The sequence below is a fragment of the Fundulus heteroclitus genome, chromosome 7 (assembly GCF_011125445.2).
Source record: "Fundulus heteroclitus isolate FHET01 chromosome 7, MU-UCD_Fhet_4.1, whole genome shotgun sequence".
NCBI classification, from domain to species: Eukaryota; Metazoa; Chordata; class Actinopteri; order Cyprinodontiformes; family Fundulidae; genus Fundulus; species Fundulus heteroclitus.
This window is the reverse complement of record NC_046367.1, coordinates 24,666,967-24,689,812: the sequence shown is the minus strand read 5'-3', so window position 1 is coordinate 24,689,812 and position 22,846 is coordinate 24,666,967. Positions and strand designations below refer to the sequence as shown.

The window sequence follows — 22,846 nt, the reverse complement described above, 5'->3', positions numbered from 1 at the left end:
TGAATTCAATGCCCTTTTTGAGCATGCGTTGTTCAGCTAGGGTGCTGATGGCTTAGCAGCTTGGAGGGTGGCATCCTGAAATGGGATACATACTTACCAAACCAAAAACACAAGGCTCAGAGCAACGTCACACAATCAGCCAGGTCCTATAGTTGTCCTAAACTGTCCTAAAGTGAAGGGGTGCCTCAAGGTTCTAGCCCTCAACAAAAATTTTTTTTTCCAAAATGAAAGTTTCAGATGCATTTTTAAAGATACAGACGGCATTTTGAACTTAACAAGCAGTTTTTATTTTACTAGATTAAAGCATTTCAAACTTCCAAATAATTTTCACTGCAATTGTTTTGACCATGATATCATCTAAATCTCACTAAACAGTACGAAATCTCAGACATGCCATCTCTCTACACATCACATCTACACATCTTCTTAGTTAACTGGTCTTCTTAGACCATTAGGTCTAGACCGGTATTTACAGTGCATGAATAGAGCCTTCCTTAGGTGTATTTGTAAGTAAATAAATGTATTTTTGTAGCTCCTCCTCACTATATTAAGATACTTAAAAAAGAAAAAAATATGTTGTTTTTAAAATAATTTTTTTTCTTCTTTTTGTTCTTCTCATTATAGCCACATACTGTATATAAAAACTAAATACTGTATATAAAAACTAAAATAAACATTTAAAAATAAATTCAAAATACTTCTCTTTACAACTGTTATATTATTGGTTTCAGAAGTTGTATTTTTTTGTAAACAGGCTGTTTTATTTCTAAATGTAGTTACTCAGTTCAATACATTTGAAAAAAAAGTTGAGCTTTCGAGATGGAAATACACATATTGTTTTTTGACAAATAGACAATATGTTTATTATTTTCAAACGCATTCTGTTTTATGACAACATTCCAAAAGAAATTGGTGTTTTGCCAACACTAACTAACCACAAAAAAAAAAAGAAAAGAAAAACAGTGGGACAGCAAAATATAATCTGCTATTTAACATGGATTGATCTGTGAAATTAATCTAATTTTACTTTTGATTTATTTTATTTTATTTGATCAATTTATATTACATGGTTGTAATTACACATAATGGTTCACTTCACGTGAGATCTGCCACAACATCCCCCGGTGTTTTGGGGGAAAAAAATGTATGGGAATCATCTTCAGTCTATTTAGCTGTCTAACGCTGTGCCAGAAAAAAAAAACTCACATTTTCGCCGGCTTTTATTTAATCGTACATTTACTATAACTTCTTGCAATAATTTAAACTAGTTTGTTAGAAGTGCTTTAAAATAACTATTCGTTTTTGGTTTTTTTTTTCACTTTTCTCCAAACACGAATAACGGTTTGTGGGAGTAGCGTAACACATTCCCAGGCACTGGCTAGCTATCTGCGGCTAGCTTCTCTTGAAATCCCAACGTTGAAGCCCCCTTGCTTTGGATGGAAGCGGTCAGCATCACCAGCGAGGTGAGACTCGTTATGTTTACGATCGATAACAGCCATAACAGCGTTGGTGTGCACGGCAGTAAACGGGAATTGGCGTCTTTGTTACTTAAGTTACTTATTTCAGAGTTACGTTGCTCGTTTCCAGTCTGCGGCGGAGTTAACTTCAGTCTGCCCCCCCTTATAGCCGTTATTTTGTTATTACACGTAAAACTCGACACATGTAACAAAACTGCTCTAGTGCTGCTAACACCCACCACAGTCCAAATAAATCAGTGTGGACACCTTTTTATGTTTTTTGTTGTTGTGTTGTGTTTTCTTTGTCGGGTAGTAGTTTACAGTAACTACGTGGCACTGACAGGCACTTCATAGACGGACGAGCTGAGCTCACGGCGGTGTGTTTGTTCCCGTTAGGTTCATGACAATGGAGAAGGTTTTACTGCTGTCACTGCTGCTGCTGATGTTACACCGGGTTACAGCAGCTCCCAAAGGCGTCACTGCCAGCCTGAAAGCCAAGTGGAGCATGACCCCCTACCTCCTGGAGACGAGGTATTCACTCACTGTTTTCACTGGGAATACTTCATGAAAGCTCGATAAAGTTGTTGTTGACAAAGCCAAACTCACTGTGAAATCTTAAATGTAAGCCTTATACTATTTTTTTTGGATCATAATGTATTATTTCGTATCCAGGAGAGTATTAATAATACTCTCTTGGATACGTGAATAGCACACTGTCTATTTCCCCTGCATTGTCTACATTGTTACATTGTTTTGCATCGTTTACATTTCAATTGTTTACATAAATCGCTGCTGCATCTTTATCCTGAAAAATAGTGCAATCTGCTGTGATTTTTCAAGCTGTATGCAAACCAAATTTCGTGCTGTACGCACTTTGTGCATACAAAATGACAAATAAAGCTATCTATCTATCTATCTATCTATCTATCTATCTATCTATCTATCTATCTATCTATCTATCTATTATCTTGTTTCTAATAATTCTTGGTCTAGCAATAAAATCAGATAATAAAGAAGATAGTTTCAAAGAACTCTCAAAGCGTTAATGTTGTTTGATGAATTCATTTAATAATTCATCCAATGTCTGGGAATGAGGCATTTCTACAGTTGTTTTGGCTACTAACTTCCTACTAAACACACATCTGTTTACTTTCAAAAAATATTGATGATCATGGGAAACATCTTAAAAATAATTGTAAAAAAAATGTTCATTGCATTTACATCTAGACGTTCCTGGGTTCAAATCTGAGTGCTTCCTGGTGTGTATAGGGATGGGTACCTTTCACATTTAAACTGCTACAGTACCGATGCCTGGTACCAGTACTCAATGGTACCTATTTTCTGTACTTTTTTGGGTGTTTAAGTGGTGATAAATGTTAATGTATGTCATTTTATAATAATTAGTTAATAATAAAATCTCAAAATATTTCAGTTTAACATTTATTGCTCAACATATAAACTTGTTTGGATCTACAAATGAACTTTATGAAATAATTTATGAATTTAAAATACATTGCTAAACACATTGCTTGAATCCAAAACCACATGAAACTAATTTTTGCCAAAAGGAGAGTTATCACAGGCACAGACAGCGAACAAGGTAAATAAGTGACTGAAGCTGTTTGTGAATAAAATTCAGGGAATTATTTTAGTGCAACAGTTTCAGACCCCCCCCCCAACTAGATTAAAAACTTTAAATCTTATCCCGATTTGTAATCCAGGGTGGGATACATTTGCAATGTGGAAACGGAGAGACTCTCCTATTTGCTCTGACTGCCAGCGGGTTCCTGGACGAGGCTGCAGCTGTGAGACAGAGTTTGGAGAAGTGGGAAGGGGCTCACAGCAGAACTTGCTGTTCTCTCAAGTCAATAACTGCTGAACGATCGTTGCTTTCACTGGGAAGTTACCTGTTTCCCACCACAGTCCAAAAACATGTGTGTTTTTATAACTGGAGATTCTAAATTGCTGTCAGGTATGGCTCTGTGTGTGAATGGTGGCTTGTCTCAATTCAGCTCAGCTTACTTATTTAATGGCAAATCACAATAGACGTTGCCACAAGGCACCTTACAAACAAGTACAGGTCAGGGTTTACCGGGATTTTAAAAAGTGACCGTTTCAAAATTGCTTATACTTTCCATCATGTTGATTCAGCGTGGCAGAGGAAGTGACGTATTTCTAGAGTTTTCCCCAGCTGTATGGAGCACAGTGTCACACAGGACTGCCCCTCCTTCATCTATTGTTGCACACTGCTGGCCAGCTGGCTCAAGTGGGGCTGCTATTATTTCCGTTCTAAATTTTTGGTAAATACCATAATGCTGTGAAACTGCAGTGCTGTTACTCTTAAGTTAACCTACAGAGAGAATCTCACGCTGGGTCATGCTTAACCTGGAATAGGTTGCTGCGCCGTCACAGGGTCGAGAAAAACATTTCATTTTTAAAAAAGGTTTTCTTTTTATGTTTGATTAGTTGAATGTGAGTCACACATGCCAAAACAGATAGCAGCTTAGCAAATAAAGGGAACTTTGCTGTAGGTAAAATACAAAAAGCAGAAACGTAAACATATTGTTTTCAACCAGATGTGGTGCCTTCCAAGTTTCTAATGTTCAGTCGTCTTTTTAGCAGCGATTACAAAACAATTGTCCTATATGGGCTTCTGGTGTTTATTCTCCTATATTAACTTTCACCAGTCAAATTCATAGATTTTAACAAAGAACTGGTATGAAATGAAACGCTGTCAAAACAAAAGTTGACGACTGTCATTCCTGAACTGTATGGTTTTATACAATCTGAAAATGTTGCAATCAATGACTAAGTTATATTTAAATAATTTATTGTGTTTCTTTTTATTGCAGCGAGTTTATTGGAGAAGATGGGAACGAAAAGTTCTGGCACTTTGTTGACACCGTAAAGGAACTCACTGTTTACAAGCAAGGAGGTTTGTGTTTTCGAAGTTTGTCCTAAAGACTCTACTTCACTTCAACGAATCTAGGATTCAGTCAGTTATCTTGACTTGAGAAAAGCTTCATTATTACCAATGTTGATCTCTTAGAAACTGTGCGCTCCTATTACAACTTGATCATCAAAAAGGCCGCCCAGTTCCTCACACATCTTCAAGTGAATCTCCTCAAATTTGCTCTGGCCATGCGGTCCTACTCCCCAGCTGTCCATGCGTCTCAGCAGGTAGGGGTTGCTTTTGGAAGGCTGTTTATAGTGATTCATTTTCTTGTTTTTTTGTTTGTTTTGAACATGTTATTGCTGTCTATTTTAGATTGTGTCTTTTTATGATGTGATGTGTTTTTAATTTTAAGCACTCCCCATTTATTGTTGTTTAACTGCAGATCCAATGATAATTCAATTTTTTCTCCTTTAAGTTATATTGAAAAAAAAATCTAAGATCGGCTTTCCTTAACCAGAAACATCTCATTCTGGTTAAGGATGGTAACAAAGTCTTTTAGCTCTTATTCCAATAGGGGAAGCCCTGTAGACATTGCATATTTGATTTGTGCTCAGCCTTAAATTGATAATTATTTCCAAAGAAATATCATATTTAGTTCTGGGAAAATGAGGACAACCCTACAAGGTGCAATATAAAAAAATAAAATAAAAGATGAAGGAAAAGACGTTTTATAAGTTTCTGGAAGATCAGATTACAAAAATGCAGTTTCTGGTAGGGAAGGATTTAGAGCACTCACACATTTGCTTTTACTTTAAGTGGCTAAAATGAAACACAGGCATAACACTTTAGGTGGGAAAATGGTTACTCTGCATTTCTAAGGAGGTTCAACTTGTGTTAGTCCCAGACCTTTGGTCTGCTGTGCTCCTCGAGAATAAGTGAGAGTGATTACTATGCTGAGATCTAAAAGAGCTGTCTGAGGCCTTTAGAAGAAAGACGGTAGCAGCTCATGAGTCTGGTGAGGTATTTTAGGTGGTCTCAAAGGAATTTGAAATCAGCTATTTCACTTTGCAGAAACCAAAATGCCAAAATGCCCAGGGGTCTCATTTTAAAACAGTGTGTAGGATCTATACCCAAGGTTTGCGTATGTCCAAAAGAAGAAAAAATCTTATGCCAAAAAAAAAAATCCAGATTTATAAAATCATGCACATCAGCGTGCAATTTCCCTTTATAAATCACAGCTGGTTCTGAACACTTGCAGACAAACTTCCACCTCATCTTCTGTTGACTACACGCCCATCAACCATAAATGGTCGATGCAAAGCACCTCATGATTGTTAGTGTGCATTTAAATGAGCCAGCTGATTATTGTTATTGGACTGTTAACAATGGCAACCACAGAAAAAAGAGCAAAGAAACAATGAAAAAATGTCCCAGAAAGGCCTTTATGAATTTGTGAATATCAGAGGTAAAACCACATGTGTCGTCCACATTAAAAGAACTTGTTAAAAAGTGAACTTTATTGCTAAGAAGAGAACCACAGCACCTTGTCGTTTAAAAAATCCTAATGGATTGTAATGGGTAGATGGACTCTGAGAAAGGAAAGGCAACGTGCAATCCAGTCCTTCAAATGATGCTCCATGTAGCAAATGCCAGATGGATTTTTCAGTGTTTGTGGCAGAAAGAAAAGAGCAGAGTAGAGTTACGTTTCAGTTCATTTTATCAGTATTTTTTATTATCCCTCTTATGTAGAATGAGATGCTTGTTCTTGGCTGCACAAAGTATTAAAAATGGCAGCTTTGAATTTCACATAAATTGGAGAAATTCAATATAATGGGGATTTTGGTTTTCAGAGTTTATGTAGCTTAGAAGAAAGTTGGCATCCTGCTTCTTCCAGAGGGCAAACTGTGGAAACCTATGTGAAAGATTAGAGAGAGAGCTTCTTGAAGACTGTTCCATTGGAAACACAATGAAAGCATACTTCATACATGTCAAGATATTTGTTGGGGGACTATGGAAAGAGAAGCTCTTAATTAGCAAATTCTTGTACTTTTCTTTTGCCGATCGTTCGGATAATGTTTTAATTAGCGTGGCTTGTCTAATTTAGTGAGTCTACGAAGGCTAATATTTGCAGTCGCTTTGAACAGATAGCCAGTGATGAGCCTCCGCCTGAGGGCTGTCCTGCCTTTGTCTCGGTCCATGGTCAACGCAGCTGCAGCACCAAGGACATCAAGAAGCTCATGAAGGCCGCAGCGGGCAGGTAATGTGGAATGTAGCCGTTTCTGGTGGTCAAATGAACCAAGGAGAGAACAGAAAAGTTACGTTTTAAGTTTCCCGAGGGGTTCACTGACCCAAAAATCTTTTTAACAACTTTCTAAAAATGTTTGCAGGCTAACCCCATACTTGTACAAGAATGATCACACATATCCAGGACTCAATAAAACGGACGTGCCTGTTGTGATCCTCTACGCGGAAATCGGAACCAAGAAGTTCAACTCGTTTCATAAGGTGCTGTCAGAGAAGGCAGAGGAGGGCACGCTTGTGTATGTCCTGCGGCATTTTGTAGCGGTGAGTAGTTGTTTCCCCTACTTTTCTAGACTAAAGGTTGGGTTTAACCATCAATTAAAGGATTCCTTTAATAAATAGAATACATTTCCCACCATCCTTGGTCCAACAACCAAGTTCACAAAGATTATTTTCCTCACTGAGGTATTTAGAAGGTTAAAGTTGTTTTTTTGCTTCATTTACTGCTTGAACTGTGAAATAATAAACTTAACATTAGCGTTGATTTTTAGCTGATTTGAATTCTTTATTAACGCTAATTTAAATCTGAAAGGCTACATTACATGTTACATGTTTTTCCCAAGATTTTTGCCTTATGTATTCAGGTCTTGTTAATTGAATACATGAATTCAATATGGATACTGTAAGTAAAGTTTTATTTTTATTTATTCTCCTTTTTGTTTTTCTACACAAAATATAATGGGATTGCAATATTGTTGATGCAATATTGCTGACCCTTTGGATATGAAATGCAACAAATCTTTTATTTCAAATAGAAATTTGCAGTATTACTATGGCACACGTTAATATTGAAATACCTAAATAGTTTCAAAATATTGTACCACAGTATTTTATTCCCACATCAAAGGAAACCTTAAAGATATTTATCTTAAGTTATGTGCATGTAAATGTACGTCATGAATTAGATTAACTGAGTTTTATACCTATATAAATAACGTATACATATATTTTTTTCAATCCAAATACATTTCAATCTGATCAAGAAATTTAGCGCATGTAAACATCGCTAATGAGTTATAAACGTTGTGTGCGTCGAGCAAATAACAGCTAGCCATTTAGCTTATTTACACCGACAGGTTTTCTTCCAGGCAGGAACTTCAATATTTTGGGGGAAATCCTGGATTGGAAACAATTTAACTTTCACAAACGAAAAAGATGGTACCCATAGGCCTTAAAAAACCTGAAAAAGAATCACACATCAGCTCATAATTAAGTAAAGATGTTTGTTTTTCCCCACGCTACTTTTAAGGGATCCACGATTAGTTGTAACAATAGACCTTATATAAGAAATATCTATTTTAGATGTAAAAAAACAATACAGTAAAAACACTGTAAGTTGTTTAGTTTTTATAAATTTAATAATAATCAGTGTTTGCCCTAGAAAGTTTTTCTTGGGGGGTGACTTTCTTCCACTTTGCTTTCCATTAATATCACAGAATACAGCTTTATACGAGCAGCCCTCTTCTGTCTCTCTTAACCTTTCTCTTATTTATCCATCTTTCTCTCTTTACGGTTCTGTCTCTATCGTGTAAATTTATACATGGTTATATTCTGCAGGTTCTTACTTTCTACTTCTTAACTTAATTAAAATATATTTAAAATCCATATCTGTCTGAGTTTATCATATTTTTAAGCATAACTTAATTCCAATTTAAATTTTATTACATTTGGGATCTTTTTGGGATTCATTCATGGGGTCCATCTAGCAACAAAAATCCGTTTTCCAAGAATAAAGCAGCCGTCTTTTTAGGGATGGACTCAGGAAGGTGGATTTTTGTTTCCAACATACAGACTTTTGGTGATTTGCGGCAATCAAAGCAAATGGTGTTTTTGTAGGACATCTGAAAATGACCGTAGAGCCGTTTACTTGTTGAGAAGGTGCTGCATTGAGCGTTAATGCTTATAATAATCGAGTTTAAACACTTGATGATCCTCATATTTTTATGAGGCAAACATTCTTGGTATGTTGAAGTAATCGGGGCACCTCGTGAAATAAACAAATGCATCCTTCTTTTTATTGTAACACAACATAAAAAAAACTGACAAAAGACGCATTTATCCAGTTGGATCCTGCACTCCCGGCGCAAGCGTTACAAATTCTGTCGGGGATAGCTAGCTGGTCATTTAAGCATTTCTCTTTAATGAACAGCATGTTCTCCAATCAGAAAAGACTCTGCCAACGTCCTCACAGCAAGGAGACGCTCAGTGCTCCTGACTCCATGGGAGGTTTTAGTGCAGCCATCCTCGGCAACTGGGTCCGTTTACAAAACGCAGAAATATTTTCCAAGGCAGGTAAAATTATGTCGCCCTCTCTCCTGGTGGGAATGTGAGTTTACGCTGAACTGAAAGTAAAGGAGCGACGACTTAGCATAGGAGAAACATTAAAGGCGGCTGCACAGCTGGTTGTACCGGGCACCGTGCGGACTCTCGGCCGACATTTTAAACTTCATAGTTGAGCGCACTTATTGGCTACATTTCTTGTGACAAATTCCTATATTTCCCACAGCAGGCACCCACCGCACACCTGTCAGTCCGAGGTGCAGAGAGGTTGACGCTCACAAGTCCCAGCTGCCTTGGACAGTGTTGCCAGATAGAATCAAGGTTTTCCAGGCCAAAAATCTGTTAAAAAAACCGCCACAACACACAAAAACCCGCTCAACCAAATAATGTTATATTTACCGTAAGGGTGGCCATAAATGCACATCAATAATATGTGTTTTCGAATTCACCAAAACCAGCCCAGAGTTCTTTTCCTAAAGACCACACAACATAGCACAGTGACATCAAATCCAGTGAGAGTGTAACATGGGTCTGGACTATATATATATATATATATATATATATATATATATATATATATATATATATATATATATATATATATATATATATATATATATATATATATATATATATATATAAAAAAGCATATTGATAAAATACAAATCAATTGATCAATATCGATAATTATCAACAAATTCAAAATATATATTTTAAATGCAGCCCTGGCCTTTTTATGCCATTGCTTAGCGGCCTATTTTTAGATACAGTACTCACAAACACTGAATTCAACCTCAACCCTTTATGCAAGCAACTTTTTACCAAAACTGCAAGTTTTTAAAAAAGAAAAAAAGAACGCATGCTCTCTGAACTCTTTGAAGGGGGCGGAGCTTGGTGACGGAGCGTTTCCTGGGTCTGCGTTTCTGATTGGTTGGGAGGATGTAATGACTGTAATATTAACCCACATGGCTAAAATGCATAAGGAAGCAAAACTTTTATCTATTGAACTTTTTATTGACCCTTTTTTCAATCATCGATATACGTCTATCGATCGATATATATTGTTATTGAATGATCGTCCAACCCTAGTACAACATGACACATCTTCTCCCTAACATACTCACAGATCAGATTAGGCTTCAAAACAGCCTTCGTTTCACATTCGAAAGGAACAAACTATGATCAATGTGCACACATAAATATGGAAAGCTTTATTTTACACAACATTTAAAATACTTACATTTACTATGGGCGTTATGATTTCTTACCTTTTATTGAAAAATTCGCTTGACTGAAATGCTGAACATCCGAACGCTGAATTTACTCTTCTGTACTATACAATCCATTGCGATTTGTGATCAATACATGGTTGAGTAAAATATTCTTTATGACTATTGTCACAATAATTTGAAAAATAATGTACTTACAAACCAAAATGCTTCCTTTTTTTTTTTAAATCGCTGCAGAAACCAAAGCCTCAGAAGGTGCTTTTATCAGGGTATGGTGTGGAGTTGGCCATCAAAAGCACAGAATACAAAGCTGTGGATGACACCAAAGTTAAAGGTGGGTTGGTTGCTTATCAAACACAGTGTGTGCTGATTCCTGCTGTGTCTCTGCTAATTTAGGACTCGCCTGTCATTTTGTAGATTCAAAGGCGGTTATAAACACTGAGGACGACAGGAATGAAGAAGTGCAAGGATTTTTTTTTGGAACATTAAAGTAAGTCGCAAAACTGTATGATAATAAATAATGGTGCTGAATTTAGTTTAATCTGCTTAATTTTGTGTTATTTGTGCTGGATATTGTTTTGTTTTTTTTATAATTGGAATTGTAGAAATATTAAACCCTCTAATAATTATTATTTTTTGTTCAATGAGCAAGACTCTGATATGGAGTTATATCAGTTATATTTATGTAGTTGTGAGTTGTTGTTGAGTCTACCTGGCAGTCTTTATGGCCTAAAGTGGAGTAAAAACATATTTAACCCTTGGGAACTCCATAATGACCCTTTATTGCTTCATATATGACTTTGCAGCAAGGCAGTGATCCCAAGTCCACGTCCAATTAAGCCAAAGTAGGGCTGAGAACATCCTGAAATGTCTTAGAGTAGTGTTCTTTGTTACCAAGCCTAAAATCAATTGAAAATCTTAGCTGGGATTAAAAGAAAACTGTTGCAGCATATAAACTATAAACATCTCTGACCTAGAGACTATTGAAAGAGAATAAGGTAAAGACTCAGATCAAGAAGTGAGAAACATCTTTAAAAGTCAGCACTTTTGTTAGAAGTTATAAAGATGCTCCACACAGCATTGAAACTACTACTTGAACAGTTCTGCTCATGTGAAGTTATTTTTTTATATATTAAGTTACTTAGACTTAGAGTTAGAGACTTAGACAAACTTTATTGTCATTTTGTATGCACTCTGTGCAACTAAATTTCATTGCATACAGCTTACGAAAATGTAATGAGATTGCAATTGAAATAAAATAGCATTACAGTATAGAGTGCAGCAGTGATAAGAATCTACAGTGAAGGAGAAAAGCAGTTTTGTTTTTTTAAAGTGTGCAGCAGATTATTCAACCATGTTTATAGTGCAAAGATAATGGTGCAAGAAAAGCATTAATTTGAAAAGTTCAAAGTAATGATGGTGCAACAATGCAGTAAACGTTCAGTTGTGTACTTTTAAATTTAAATTCATTATAAAAGTTCAGCAACGTGGCAGTGCAACATAATGATATGGAACGGCCATAAAGTTCAGTTCTGTGCATGTGTGATGCAGAGTCCAGTTTACTTTAACTGCTAAAGTCAAAATATTACACGTTTAATGTTTTTTTTTATTTTGTCATTGTCCTTATCTATCATCAGCATAGCTACAATGTCATTTCATATGACGGGTGAATATCTACCATAGATGCTGTAATTTAACTGAGAAAAAAATAAGCTTAGCCTAATGTTCCTCTGCCGGCCTTTAGGAAATCCCACCCAGAGCTCGAGGAGCAACTTGGTGAACTTCGGAAACATCTCCTGGAAAGTACCAATGACATGGCTCCTCTCAAAGTGTGGGAAATGCAAGGTGATAGACTCAGGTGTTTCATTATGGACCTACTGTTGGGTACAGTTACTGTCGTACAGCAGGAACACTTAATGTTACGTTTCTTAGCATTTCCCTGACAGGGGTACCCAAAGTAAGATTTGTATTATTTATATATATATATATATATATATATATATATATATATGTGTGTGTTGTTAATGCAGAAAGAAATAGTGATGATAGATTGGGTTGGAGTGATTCCTGTTTTATTTATTTTTTTACTATACAAGATGGTTTTATCTCTGCTAAAAACTAAGAAAATACGTTTAGTGTTTAATTCACATATTCTTTCCTCAGGCTGGAGCATAGTGTGGCAAGTATGATAAATTGATCTTTGTGATCACACATTGGTCATACTTAGGAAAACTAAACGGGTAAATTTAAATGCCGTCTAAATAATATATTTTGCAAACCACTTAAACATTAGTTTTTTTTCTCGTTTTATCTGCCAAACGTATGAAATTTAATTTGTGAACCTGCCTTTGACCCTCTGTGTGTCTGGGGCTCTTTAACCTACCCTGTAAATCAGTCTGTTTAGTGGGTAATTGAAGAACTAAGACATCAGGTGAAATAGAAAAAACTCTATATTTTCAGGAGTTATTATACAAAGATGGCCACACATTTGCCATTTTTTTTTGATGGATTGTTGACGTCCACATAATGAGTCTATTCTTGGTGACAGCAGGGATAATTAAAGTGTTTTTTTTTTTTTTTAGTACATGTTTAAATCTGACAAATTGCTAGGTTTCTGTCTGATTAACATTCAAAAAACTTCCAAGCAACAAAGATAACAAACCCTCTCTCACACGTTGCATGGGTTAGTAAATGTGTTGAGACAATTAAGTGCATCTTGCCAAAATAATTAAAATTCAGCGTACTGGTAAAGATCATTTCAAGTGGCTTCATGTTTGATCCAAATTTGTTCACAGATGAAAAACAGGAATGAAAGTAAAAACTTTGGTTTTGCACAAAAATATAGATCACTTTTGTTTAAAAGCAGAAAAACAATCATCATGCCTGTGATTTGCTGAATTAATAGTTTATAATACTGATTATTTTTAACAAGGAATTTAAAGTGCATTTGTGAGTTCTATATATTGTTTTGTTTTGCCGTCTCCTCCAGATTTAAGTTTCCAGGCTGCTGCGAGAATCATGTCGGTGCCAAAGTTCGATGCTTTAAAGGTCATGCGAGACCTCAGCCAAAACTTTCCAAGCAGAGCACGGTAAGAAGATTTGTTTTGTTTCCTTCTTGGTCCGGTTGACCGGCCGGGGCATTGGTGCTGTTCCAAAATCCATATCACATCCCCGCTCGCTTTTTGCAGATTGCAAATCCAAGCACTATCAATGCTTGTTAAAGTGCACATGAAATATTTCAGATATAAACCCTTTTTATTTGGTCATCATTACTTTCTGTCTCCTTCTTGGGACGTATAAATATACATTGTTCTCTTATACAGAGATCTAATCAGCTTTTCTTGATGTGTGCGTGTTTTGGCCCGGGCAGCTTGTAAAAACAGCAGAAAGTGCTGAGTAAGACTTGGCTGTTTACAGGCAGTGGGCTGCAAAGGCACCAACAAGAGGGCCCACAGGTTTTTGGAGATTAAAACTGGCATTTTACAGCTGGCTGGGGATGTGTTAAAAGCCGATGGTGACTGTACATGTTTTACTGTTCCCACAGATCACTGACAAGAGTGGCCGTAAAACAGGAAATGAGAAAAGAAATTGAGAAGAACCAAAAGGTGTGAAATCATAAGCAGTGTTTCTGCATGAGCGTGCAGGTGGTATCTTTGATAACATTCCTCCATCGTGCACGGGGTTTTATTTTAGTCAACACGCTTCTAATCTGTAATGTAACTTCTCGCTGTTATTGTCTTTAAAATCCTTCCTCACAAAATTGTCTCTCTACTTTATGCATTCAGATCTTTCCACATATTTTCTTTTTAAAAGATCAGTCAGTTGTGTTGGAATCACTTAAGTCCCCTTCACCCTGGAATAAGACTGCCCAGTAAGAATCCGCCAGTAAGCGGAGGGTCTTTGCAGAGTCTTGTAGAGAGCTTCCGGATGCAATAAAGTTTCCTTGGTGCGATCTTTGTTACAAATCTGCATAAAGCCTCGTAGAATAACAGGTGGCCTGCATGCACCTTCATTGATCAGGCATCTGCAAATGTGAAGGAGGAGTGGCCCCACTGCCATCAGACCGAGGCAGCATTCTCATCACGCCTACATTGGCCTGGCAGCGCTCCAACAAATTTAATGTAATGCTCTTGGCAGCGTACTGCGACCCTGCACTGCTCTGTCTGCAACCAAAAGGACCCAAGCTGATGAAACAAATTTCTAACCGTATGGATGACATGACGAAAACTTTTAGTAGTTTGGAAACTTTGGTGTACCATCCCGTTTTCTCGTCCTGATGGTGTTTCCTTCTCCGTATCGAGGCTGAAACTGCGGGTGGAGGTAAACAAACCTCCCCTGTTTTTTAGAGGAACTCAGTATTAGTCCTTGAATTCCCAGAATTCCTTGTTTTCCTTCACACTAGAATTAGTTTTTTCCAGATTTGCATTAATGCAGCTTCGTTCAAGTGGTCTTAGAGGTCCTGGAGACTGAAGCATTTTTTACTCCACTGTGAAGGCAGACTTATTAAAGGGGTTTTGGCATTTGACCGATGCATTATCTTTGTTTTACAGCATCTCGGTGAGACAATGGGCATTCAGCCGGGAGACGGGGAGCTCTTTATAAACGGACTACATATTGATCTAGACGTTCACAACCCTTTTAGGTAGAAACCTGTTTGACACGGTCTTAAGTCTACAGCAAGCTTCAAAACTGCATAAAAGTGTATTTTAAAAAAAAAGAAAACCCACTAACCAGCCTTTTTCCACACTTGCAGCATTTTAGACATCCTCAGAGGAGAGGCCAAAGTCTTGGAGGGGCTTCATAACTTGGGTATTAAGGGAGAACAAAAGGCCAAGCTGCTCAGGTTACCCGTGAACACCGTGGATGACAGCTATGCCTTAGATATCCGACATCCAGCTATAATGGTGAGTCCTGCCCACTATAATAACCACCAGTCCATCAGTTGTCTTGTCAGATCAACTCTAAGGGTGCTCTTTTTTTTTTTTCGTGGACTTAGACCAGGGTGTGAATTAGATTTGTCATGAAAATACTTCAGCTCAAAAAGCTGCCTGAAACTTTCTTTTTTAACTGGAATGGAAACCAAGAAAAGCGTCTCAAAAGTAAATTGTATTTATAATTTGCATTATCACCATGGCAGCTATTATGTTGCCTGAAAGCAAAGTGAATCTAGTCTCCATTTAATCAATTGTTTTGTTGGTACTTGAGCTCGTGGTGTTCTGTCGCTGAAAACCTGGACGGTGTTACGAGTTGTAGTGATGGTATTTCAGCGGAAAAAAACACTTTGAAAAGTCTTGCGTTTCATAGGTAAGGATTGCATCATTGCTTACCTTCGCTGTTGAAAAGGTTTTAAATAATTAATCTTATTTCTATAGGGAAAAGTACATGAATGGCTTATTTTCTAATGTTAAATGTTTTGCAAAACTAGTCAATCATTATATCTCTGTCCACATTTGCAGGAATTCAAAAGACTTATTTTAGGCCTTCATTGAAACAGCAGGTGCTCACTAGGGTTAATAGCTAGTTGTTCTACTCTTGGCAGCAACAATTATGCCATTGTTTGTTTGCATTGATTGACAATTAGCCACTTATGTCACCGCAGATTAATTGTTGTTCGTTGTTCTTTGCAAATTTGTTTTAATTGAGCCGAACTAGAAGATTTCTCTGAACATGAAGATCCTGTTTAAGATTAAGCCACAGCATCTCAACTGGATTTAAGTTTGGATTTTGATGTATCTGCTCTAAAACCTTTCTATTTTTAACCATTCAAACCCAACTGCGCTTGAGCTTAAGGTCATAAACTGACCTGACATTTTCCTCCAGGACTTTGTCCTCGAGAGAAGAATTCATGGTTCCATTTTTTACAAGTAGTCCTGGTCCTGAAGCAGCAAAGCACTCCAAGACCATCAGCATGCCACCCGCATGTTGGACTGCCCATATCAATGCCCTTCTTTGAAATGCTGTGTTATTTTTAGGCAATTCTTACAGTTTGCCATTTAAAGAAATATTTCCCCCAAAAGTCTTGGGGATCATCAAGATGTTCTTTGATAAATGCGAGACAAGCCGAGTTTTCATCCTGGTTCTTTTCCCTCGGAAGGCGTTTTTTAACCATTCTTTTTCTAATTGTTAACCCATGAACTGGCTTGAATTGGGGGGCAAGTGAGACCTGCAGCGCCTTTCCTGGATCAATGGGTTATCAATGGGTTCTCCTGGAAATTTTGGTTGGCTGGCCACTCCTTGAGTGGTTCACCATTATTGACAAAAAATAGAAACGAAAGAAACCTTTTAGGGGACAAATATGTTTTCACAATATACACAATACTTCAGTTAAGTATAAACAAACATTAATAGTAAATATATAAGGCAAAAACATTATTGTTTTTTGATGTGGCTCAATTTTAAATCTACATGAAGTCCTAGGAAGGATGGGAAAATGAATGAGTTACTGGTCTGTGGTGGCATACAGGTACTTGTCATTTTGCTTTTTCACCATTTTGGTCTCGCCATACCCAATATTTTCAGGTACAAAGAAGAGCTGCCTGCCACAGGACACTTGAACTAAGCGTTCATGACTTCATATGTACCAGGGAATCTTTTCAAACGCTTTATCAATGTTTATCATGATTTGACTGAAATTCTTGCAATCTATTTATGGCCTAATTTAGGGAAAAGGGATTTTGGGACCACAATTAATAATGTAGTCCCATAGGAGCTACCTCTGAGATATTTTGGTTTGATAAAGGCATAATTAGTCATATTTATTACAACTTGGCTGGCCCAAAATCAGATCAGTACCACCATGAATTAAATTAAAGGCGAGCTTAAACTTTTCAGAAAATAATATACAGTTTCAATATATTATATTTTCCTAATTACCAAAAATCAGCGCAATAATTTAGTACATGGGTGTGAAATGGTTTGTTTGTGGGTACAAAATGGAAATAGGTTGGACGAAATGGCACCACCTCGGTATAAAATGGGGTATTATTTGGCTAAAAGTCAAACTTACCTGAAGTGCACTTAGACAGTGGACAATTTTGAACCAGCTTTATATTTGTTGTGTATCTTCCAGTGGATGAACGACATTGAAAATGACCAGATGTACCGCAGCTGGCCGGCAAGTGTGCAGGAGCTTCTCAGAGCCACCTTTCCTGGCGTCATCCGACAGATCAGACGTAATTTCTTTAACCTGGTATGGAGAATTAATACGGCTGAGAACCGACTGAATTAGGTTTTTAGGATGTTTCTTTGTACTGCACTTCAGTTGCCACCGTTTGACGCGATGCAAGGAAATAAAACAAAACTCATTGTTGATATTAAATTACCCCAAAGTGATCCGATTTCACGTTATTGCTTCTCTTTGTTAAAATTGATGCTTCTGTTGTTAGGTTCTGTTTTTAGATCCATTGCAGGAAGAAACTGTTGAGCTGGTGAAACTAGCGGAGCTTTTCTACAAGCATAAAATCCCTCTGAGGTTAGTCCTGTCATTTTTCACACTTCTCCACGTGTTTATGTGGTCGGCTCTCAGCATTTTATAATCTTTTACCAGGAAGTGATTCTCATCTCACCTGCAAATTGAATACTTGTTTTGTCACCCCCTCCTATAGAATTGGATTTGTGTTTGTTGTGAACACCAAAGATGAGATTGATGGCTTCTCAGATGCAGGTGTTGGTTTTTACCGGCTGCTGAATTACATCGCAGACGAGTATGATTTATCCCAGTCTGTGATGTCTATAGTCTCAGTAAGTATATCAACGTATAAATCTCTTGTTTTAGCAAGTGTTCCCTGCCAGCTCTGTGGTTCAGCGCTTCATTGTGCTTTGTCTTATCCTACAGTTTTGAAGGATCTTTGAATACATCAGTAAACAGGATTTTACCTTAGCTATTAGCCTTTGTAGAAAACGTTAGAAATTCAAAGTGGCAGACGTCCAAGGACACTGGCAGTGAGGTCTGAACTGCTTGTGCCCGCCTTTTGCAGCTGTACAATAAAGTAGATGTGTGGGAAGGATTATCTGCTGATACGATATCTGCTTACCTGAAGAGGCAATACCCAAAAGCTGACCAAGAAAGGATTCTGGGAGCAGATTCTGAATATGATTATAAACGAAAGGTAGGATATACCCTTTAATTGGTGAAACAAACAGTTACTAAGTTCAATCAATAATTAATGTAGAGCAACTGTCAGGCATTCAGTCAATATTTTCTTTGCTCCCAGGATGGTGCTCTCTTCTACAGGAAGAGTGGGCTGGGTGCTCTGCCTGTTGCGCTATTTAATGGAGTTCCACTAAACCCAGACGAGATGGACCCAGAAGAGCTGGAGACCATAATCCTGCAGCGCATAATGGACACCACTGCTGGCTTTCAGAGAGCCGTCTTTATGGTTTGACTCACTCTGGATATTCAGTATATACACAATCTTTTCAGATTATGAAGTCGGAACTTTTAGGGTAATGAGCGGACACAGGCAGACAAAAGAGAGCGGTGCATTTAAGTACAGCTCGTAAACTGCAAGACTCTTTCCAAATTGGTTATAAAAGATTCATATCTCATTGTTGTCAAGAAAACTACCTTTACATTGTTGTGCTAAACTTGAATTTGGGATTTTCCAAATAAGAGATAAACTTTTTTTTGTCAATATACATTTGTTTACCTAATTTAGACTTTAAAAAAAAAAAAAAAAAAGATCATTACATTACAAATCCAGGAAATTTGTAGACAACTTCTAGAGCTTCCCATAGTGTTTCAAAAATGTAACGTTTTTATGTTTGTATTTCAGATATGAAGCATGTGACAATATTGTAATAAATTACGCATTTGCTTTATCCATCTTTGTTTTTCCTTAATCTTCACAGGGTCAGTTAACAGAAGGCTCCAATGTGGTGGACTATATAATGGAGCAGGCTAATGTGGTTCCCAGGATGAATCCACTCATTTTAAGCACTGACCGAAAATACCTGGACTTGACCGGGACACCAGGTGAATGGTGCTGCTCAGCTTACACGGTCTAGTGTTGACTCACTCTCTAGATTCCTGTCATAATTTGTTGCTATGGCTTGCAGTTGTGAATGAGTGGGAGGACACAACTATGTTTTCATACTTGGAATCTAAGGACAAAACAGCTGTGATTGCTAAAAGGATTAAGTATTTCACAAATAGCGGTAAGTAGTGGGATTGTTTTTCTTTACTATCACTTTTAAAACTCTGTTTGATCAATTCACACCATTTTTTTTTTTTTTTTTTTTTAGACAAACACCATTTGTAATTAATTGCGAACTGAACACAAAGGTTGGATTATGCTAGCCAGGCATTCTGATGCAGCAGTGATTATGTTTGGTATGAAAGCAGAGTGTCCAGGTTGCTTTTCAGGGTGCTTCCTGGTTTGTTGCTACTGTGAGTAGAAAAACATCCTTATGTAAGGCAGGGACACGTTTGAGGGATTATGTTTCTCCTTAGGTTACGGTACATAAGGTAAAGCTGGAGTAGGTCACTCTAGGTGAGTTGAAAATCTGTGAAACCAAAGAAAATTAACATCTTTTGAAAATGAGTGCACTCTGCTTTAAAGGTGTATGAAAAACTGTAACATCTGCTGAAACAGGCATGCTGATCCTGCTGCAGAGGAACTCCTGGCTCTTTTAATCAGCATTCAGTCAGCTGTCTAAATGGTCCTCAGAGCTGGTTTTGTTGCTCCGGCTCAGAGTGTCGCTTCAGTGAAGGTGTAGAAGCTGATTGCCTTTCTCCTTCGGTGGACCGGCTGACAGGCCGAAAACCTACTTCCTGAGCATGTGGCTGGGGTCAATATAACGCTGACAGGTGGTTCGGTAGTTGTATAATTTGCTCAACTCAGCCCAGACTTTGAGTATTGGCGCTACTGAAAATTAAAATTACCTGTATGGTTCATATTTAGAGTATAATTCACACTCAACATGACTTTAACTCACTTCCATGTAAATTAATGTGAATGTTTTGACTATCCAGCTCAACACTGGAACTTAAACTCTAAACCGTACTGTTTATGATGCTGAGATGGTGACGCCTACTGCTTCAGGACAGTTGTTTTAGTTTCTATCACCAAAATAAAAAGTTAATCTAAACCAAAATCTGCAATGGATTATTCTTTCACAACGATTACATTTGATAACTTATTATCAAATAATTAGTGGTGTAATGGTACATTTATTCATACTGAAAATTCTTGAAATAGCACTTTTGCTTTGGTACACACTAAAAATTCAAGGATATTTGAAACATTAGACATGCAAGATGTTTATGTGAGGGTTTAATTTTCTATCTACGTCCCGCTGCACAAGTTTAAAAGAGTCACCAAATCAAATCAGAGAGAACGGCCTACATATCACTAAAGTCTTGTATTTGGACATTTTATGGTTTTTCATTCATCTACATTCAGCTATTAAAATAATAATAATGCTCATAAATATAAAGACAGCATTGGAAATGTATTTCACTGCAAGACAGTAAAGATTATTAGAAAGAACAAAATGTCAATCTGGTTCACCAGGAGTTGGCTGCTCACTCAACTGCTGAGTCAGCGCAATCTTCCTGGTTCCTATCCATCGTGTGTGCATACAGAAGCATTGACATCATCTTAAAGGGGACATATCATGCTTTTCAGTTCTTCTTTTTCACGTTGAAATCATTCAGTTTAGGTCTATATAAAGCAGAACTGCATTGCTTTTGTCTCTATTCCTCATTAATTTACCCCCACATTCCCCCTTTTTACCCCTTTTCTGAGGTGCGTCTGTGAGCAACTCGTTTTGGTGCTGTCTCTTTAAATCTCTCTCTAAAGGAGGCCCCCCTCCAGATCACAAAGCGTTCCACTCCACCCTGTTTGGCAATTGTTGTAGTGTGCTGGGGGGACGGTATAAGGAACAACCGAATATTTTAACTTTTCCTCTTGTAGCTTCTGCATCCTTTCAGCTTGGACTACAAAATTGCTCAGAGAAATGAAAATTATGGATTTGCAAAATTTGTAAGCTAGATGTCCACAACCTTGTTTACGAGCTCCGGAGCAAATACTGTGACATAGTTGTTTAAAAGTTGTAATAGAAAACAGAGAAAACTGTGCGGCTTGAAAAATATGACCCAGATAGAATATATCTTGCACTCTGACAGACTCCAAGTTCAGAAAAATTTTTATTTAAGTGTTAAGAAAGTTGAATTTTGCACGATATGCCCTATCTGGTAAAAAAGTCCCTGCACTATTCTGATTGTTGTTGTCCTAATTGCAAATTTTTAACAGAAAGTCATTATTATTTCCATTTCTACTGCTCCCTCCCTCTGTGTTGTCCCCCCTGGTGTATTTGTCTGCGTTTCATCTATTTTAGTTTTATCAAAGCACTAACATTTTAGCTAGTGTCAAAACTTATTTATAGGTTATTAATACACAAGATAGTTTCAGAGTTTTGATATAAGACTTCTAATTAACCCTAACACAATAACCTGGCCTTCCCCATGTTGATAAAACACCAACCAAAGGACGATATCAAGGTGTGGAGACATTAGGTTTGTATCAACATCAAATGCGTGTTGGCATGACAGCATACTTTGAGCTGCATAGGTTATGGGATGTGGCCTGTGTGTGAATTTGAATTTAAAAGAATTCAATATAATCCCATTGAGTTTGTTACTGGATTAGATGCCATGTGGCGAAACAATGGCATGCCTTGATTTGTGCTTTGAGCAGTTTTTGTAGGATATGCCGTTGTTCTGTTGGTCATAGCAAATTGCAATTATGCCAGCTGAACATTGGTATTGTTCAAAAAAAGATGATTTATGCTATGTGTCTGTGATTTTAACGTTGTTCTAACATTTGTGCCAATCTGCATATAAGGGGAATATGAATCTTTATAAAACATAAATTTGCATTAAAGTTGGCTAACAGAACTAAAAGAGTTTAAGTTTACAGAAACTGCAGTTGACAAAAGAAATGTATGTTTGTATATAAACAGCAATATTTAAGTCATTATCTGACACACAAGCAAAATGTCCTGTCAATCAGAAGTTAACAGTTTACAGATATCAGGGGAACTACAGTAAATTAGTTAATAAGACCTAAGGAAAGTGCAAGGACCTATAAAAATGTATGAGCTTAAACTAAATTGACTGTCAGTAAAATCTCAAAACTGGGCATAATTTATGGTCATCACAAATTGCTCCTACCAAAATTACCAACATCATGATAATCTGGACTCTGATGAATACATGTTTGTTGCAATGTCATTATTTTAGCCTGGACTTGAATCTTTAAAGGGCATTTTTAGCATTGGGTACTGATAATTCATGCAAATATGGAAATAAATAAAAAGCAAGGCTGCTTAAAGTGGAAATTAAAATCATAATGAGTGTATCATAAAATATTAACAGATCATTTACATGAAACAGCAAAATCCACTAGATCATCTTCTGATTTGTTAAAAGGTTCTTACAACATGATGCATAAGCTTAAATTAAAGTTAAATGTTCTTAGCATCACTTTGTTTATTTGTTTCTTTAATTCAGATGAGGATGGGCTGACTGCTGTGACCATGTGGGTAGTTGCAGATTTTGAGAAGGTTTCAGGACGAAAGCTGCTGCTTAATGCTTTGAAACATCTGGTAAGTACAGTTCACACCTTATTTATGTGTTTATTTTATATTAACTAGCCTTTCTAATAAATGTATAGTACTTG

The 22,846-nt window shown here is 37.0% G+C and overlaps 1 protein-coding gene across 4 annotated transcripts in view; it reads left to right on the top strand.

Annotated features, from left to right (window-relative positions):
* Positions 1-1,354: 1,354 nt before the first annotated feature.
* uggt2 (UDP-glucose glycoprotein glucosyltransferase 2) overlaps positions 1,355-22,846 on the top strand; it is a 61,990-nt gene continuing 40,498 nt past the window's right edge. For 2 of the 4 annotated variants that reach the window (XR_004931390.1, XM_036139244.1), the window contains exons 1-21: positions 1,355-1,463; positions 1,854-1,988; positions 4,310-4,392; positions 4,507-4,637; positions 6,498-6,610; positions 6,741-6,918; positions 10,401-10,497; positions 10,581-10,653; positions 11,908-12,008; positions 13,153-13,252; positions 13,708-13,768; positions 14,714-14,805; positions 14,917-15,067; positions 17,233-17,352; positions 17,549-17,634; positions 17,768-17,903; positions 18,140-18,271; positions 18,377-18,541; positions 19,014-19,137; positions 19,221-19,319; positions 22,678-22,772. Coding sequence is in view for 3 of the 4 variants with exons in the window: in XM_036139244.1 (XP_035995137.1) it covers positions 1,858-1,988; positions 4,310-4,392; positions 4,507-4,637; positions 6,498-6,610; positions 6,741-6,918; positions 10,401-10,497; positions 10,581-10,653; positions 11,908-12,008; positions 13,153-13,252; positions 13,708-13,768; positions 14,714-14,805; positions 14,917-15,067; positions 17,233-17,352; positions 17,549-17,634; positions 17,768-17,903; positions 18,140-18,271; positions 18,377-18,541; positions 19,014-19,137; positions 19,221-19,319; positions 22,678-22,772 (2,268 nt within the window). In the remaining variant the exon portion in view is untranslated. The remainder of the gene's footprint in view (positions 1,464-1,853; positions 1,989-4,309; positions 4,393-4,506; positions 4,638-6,497; positions 6,611-6,740; positions 6,919-10,400; positions 10,498-10,580; positions 10,654-11,907; positions 12,009-13,152; positions 13,253-13,707; positions 13,769-14,713; positions 14,806-14,916; positions 15,068-17,232; positions 17,353-17,548; positions 17,635-17,767; positions 17,904-18,139; positions 18,272-18,376; positions 18,542-19,013; positions 19,138-19,220; positions 19,320-22,677; positions 22,773-22,846) is intronic. The other 2 variants (XM_036139243.1, XM_036139241.1) reach the window with 1 other exon arrangement.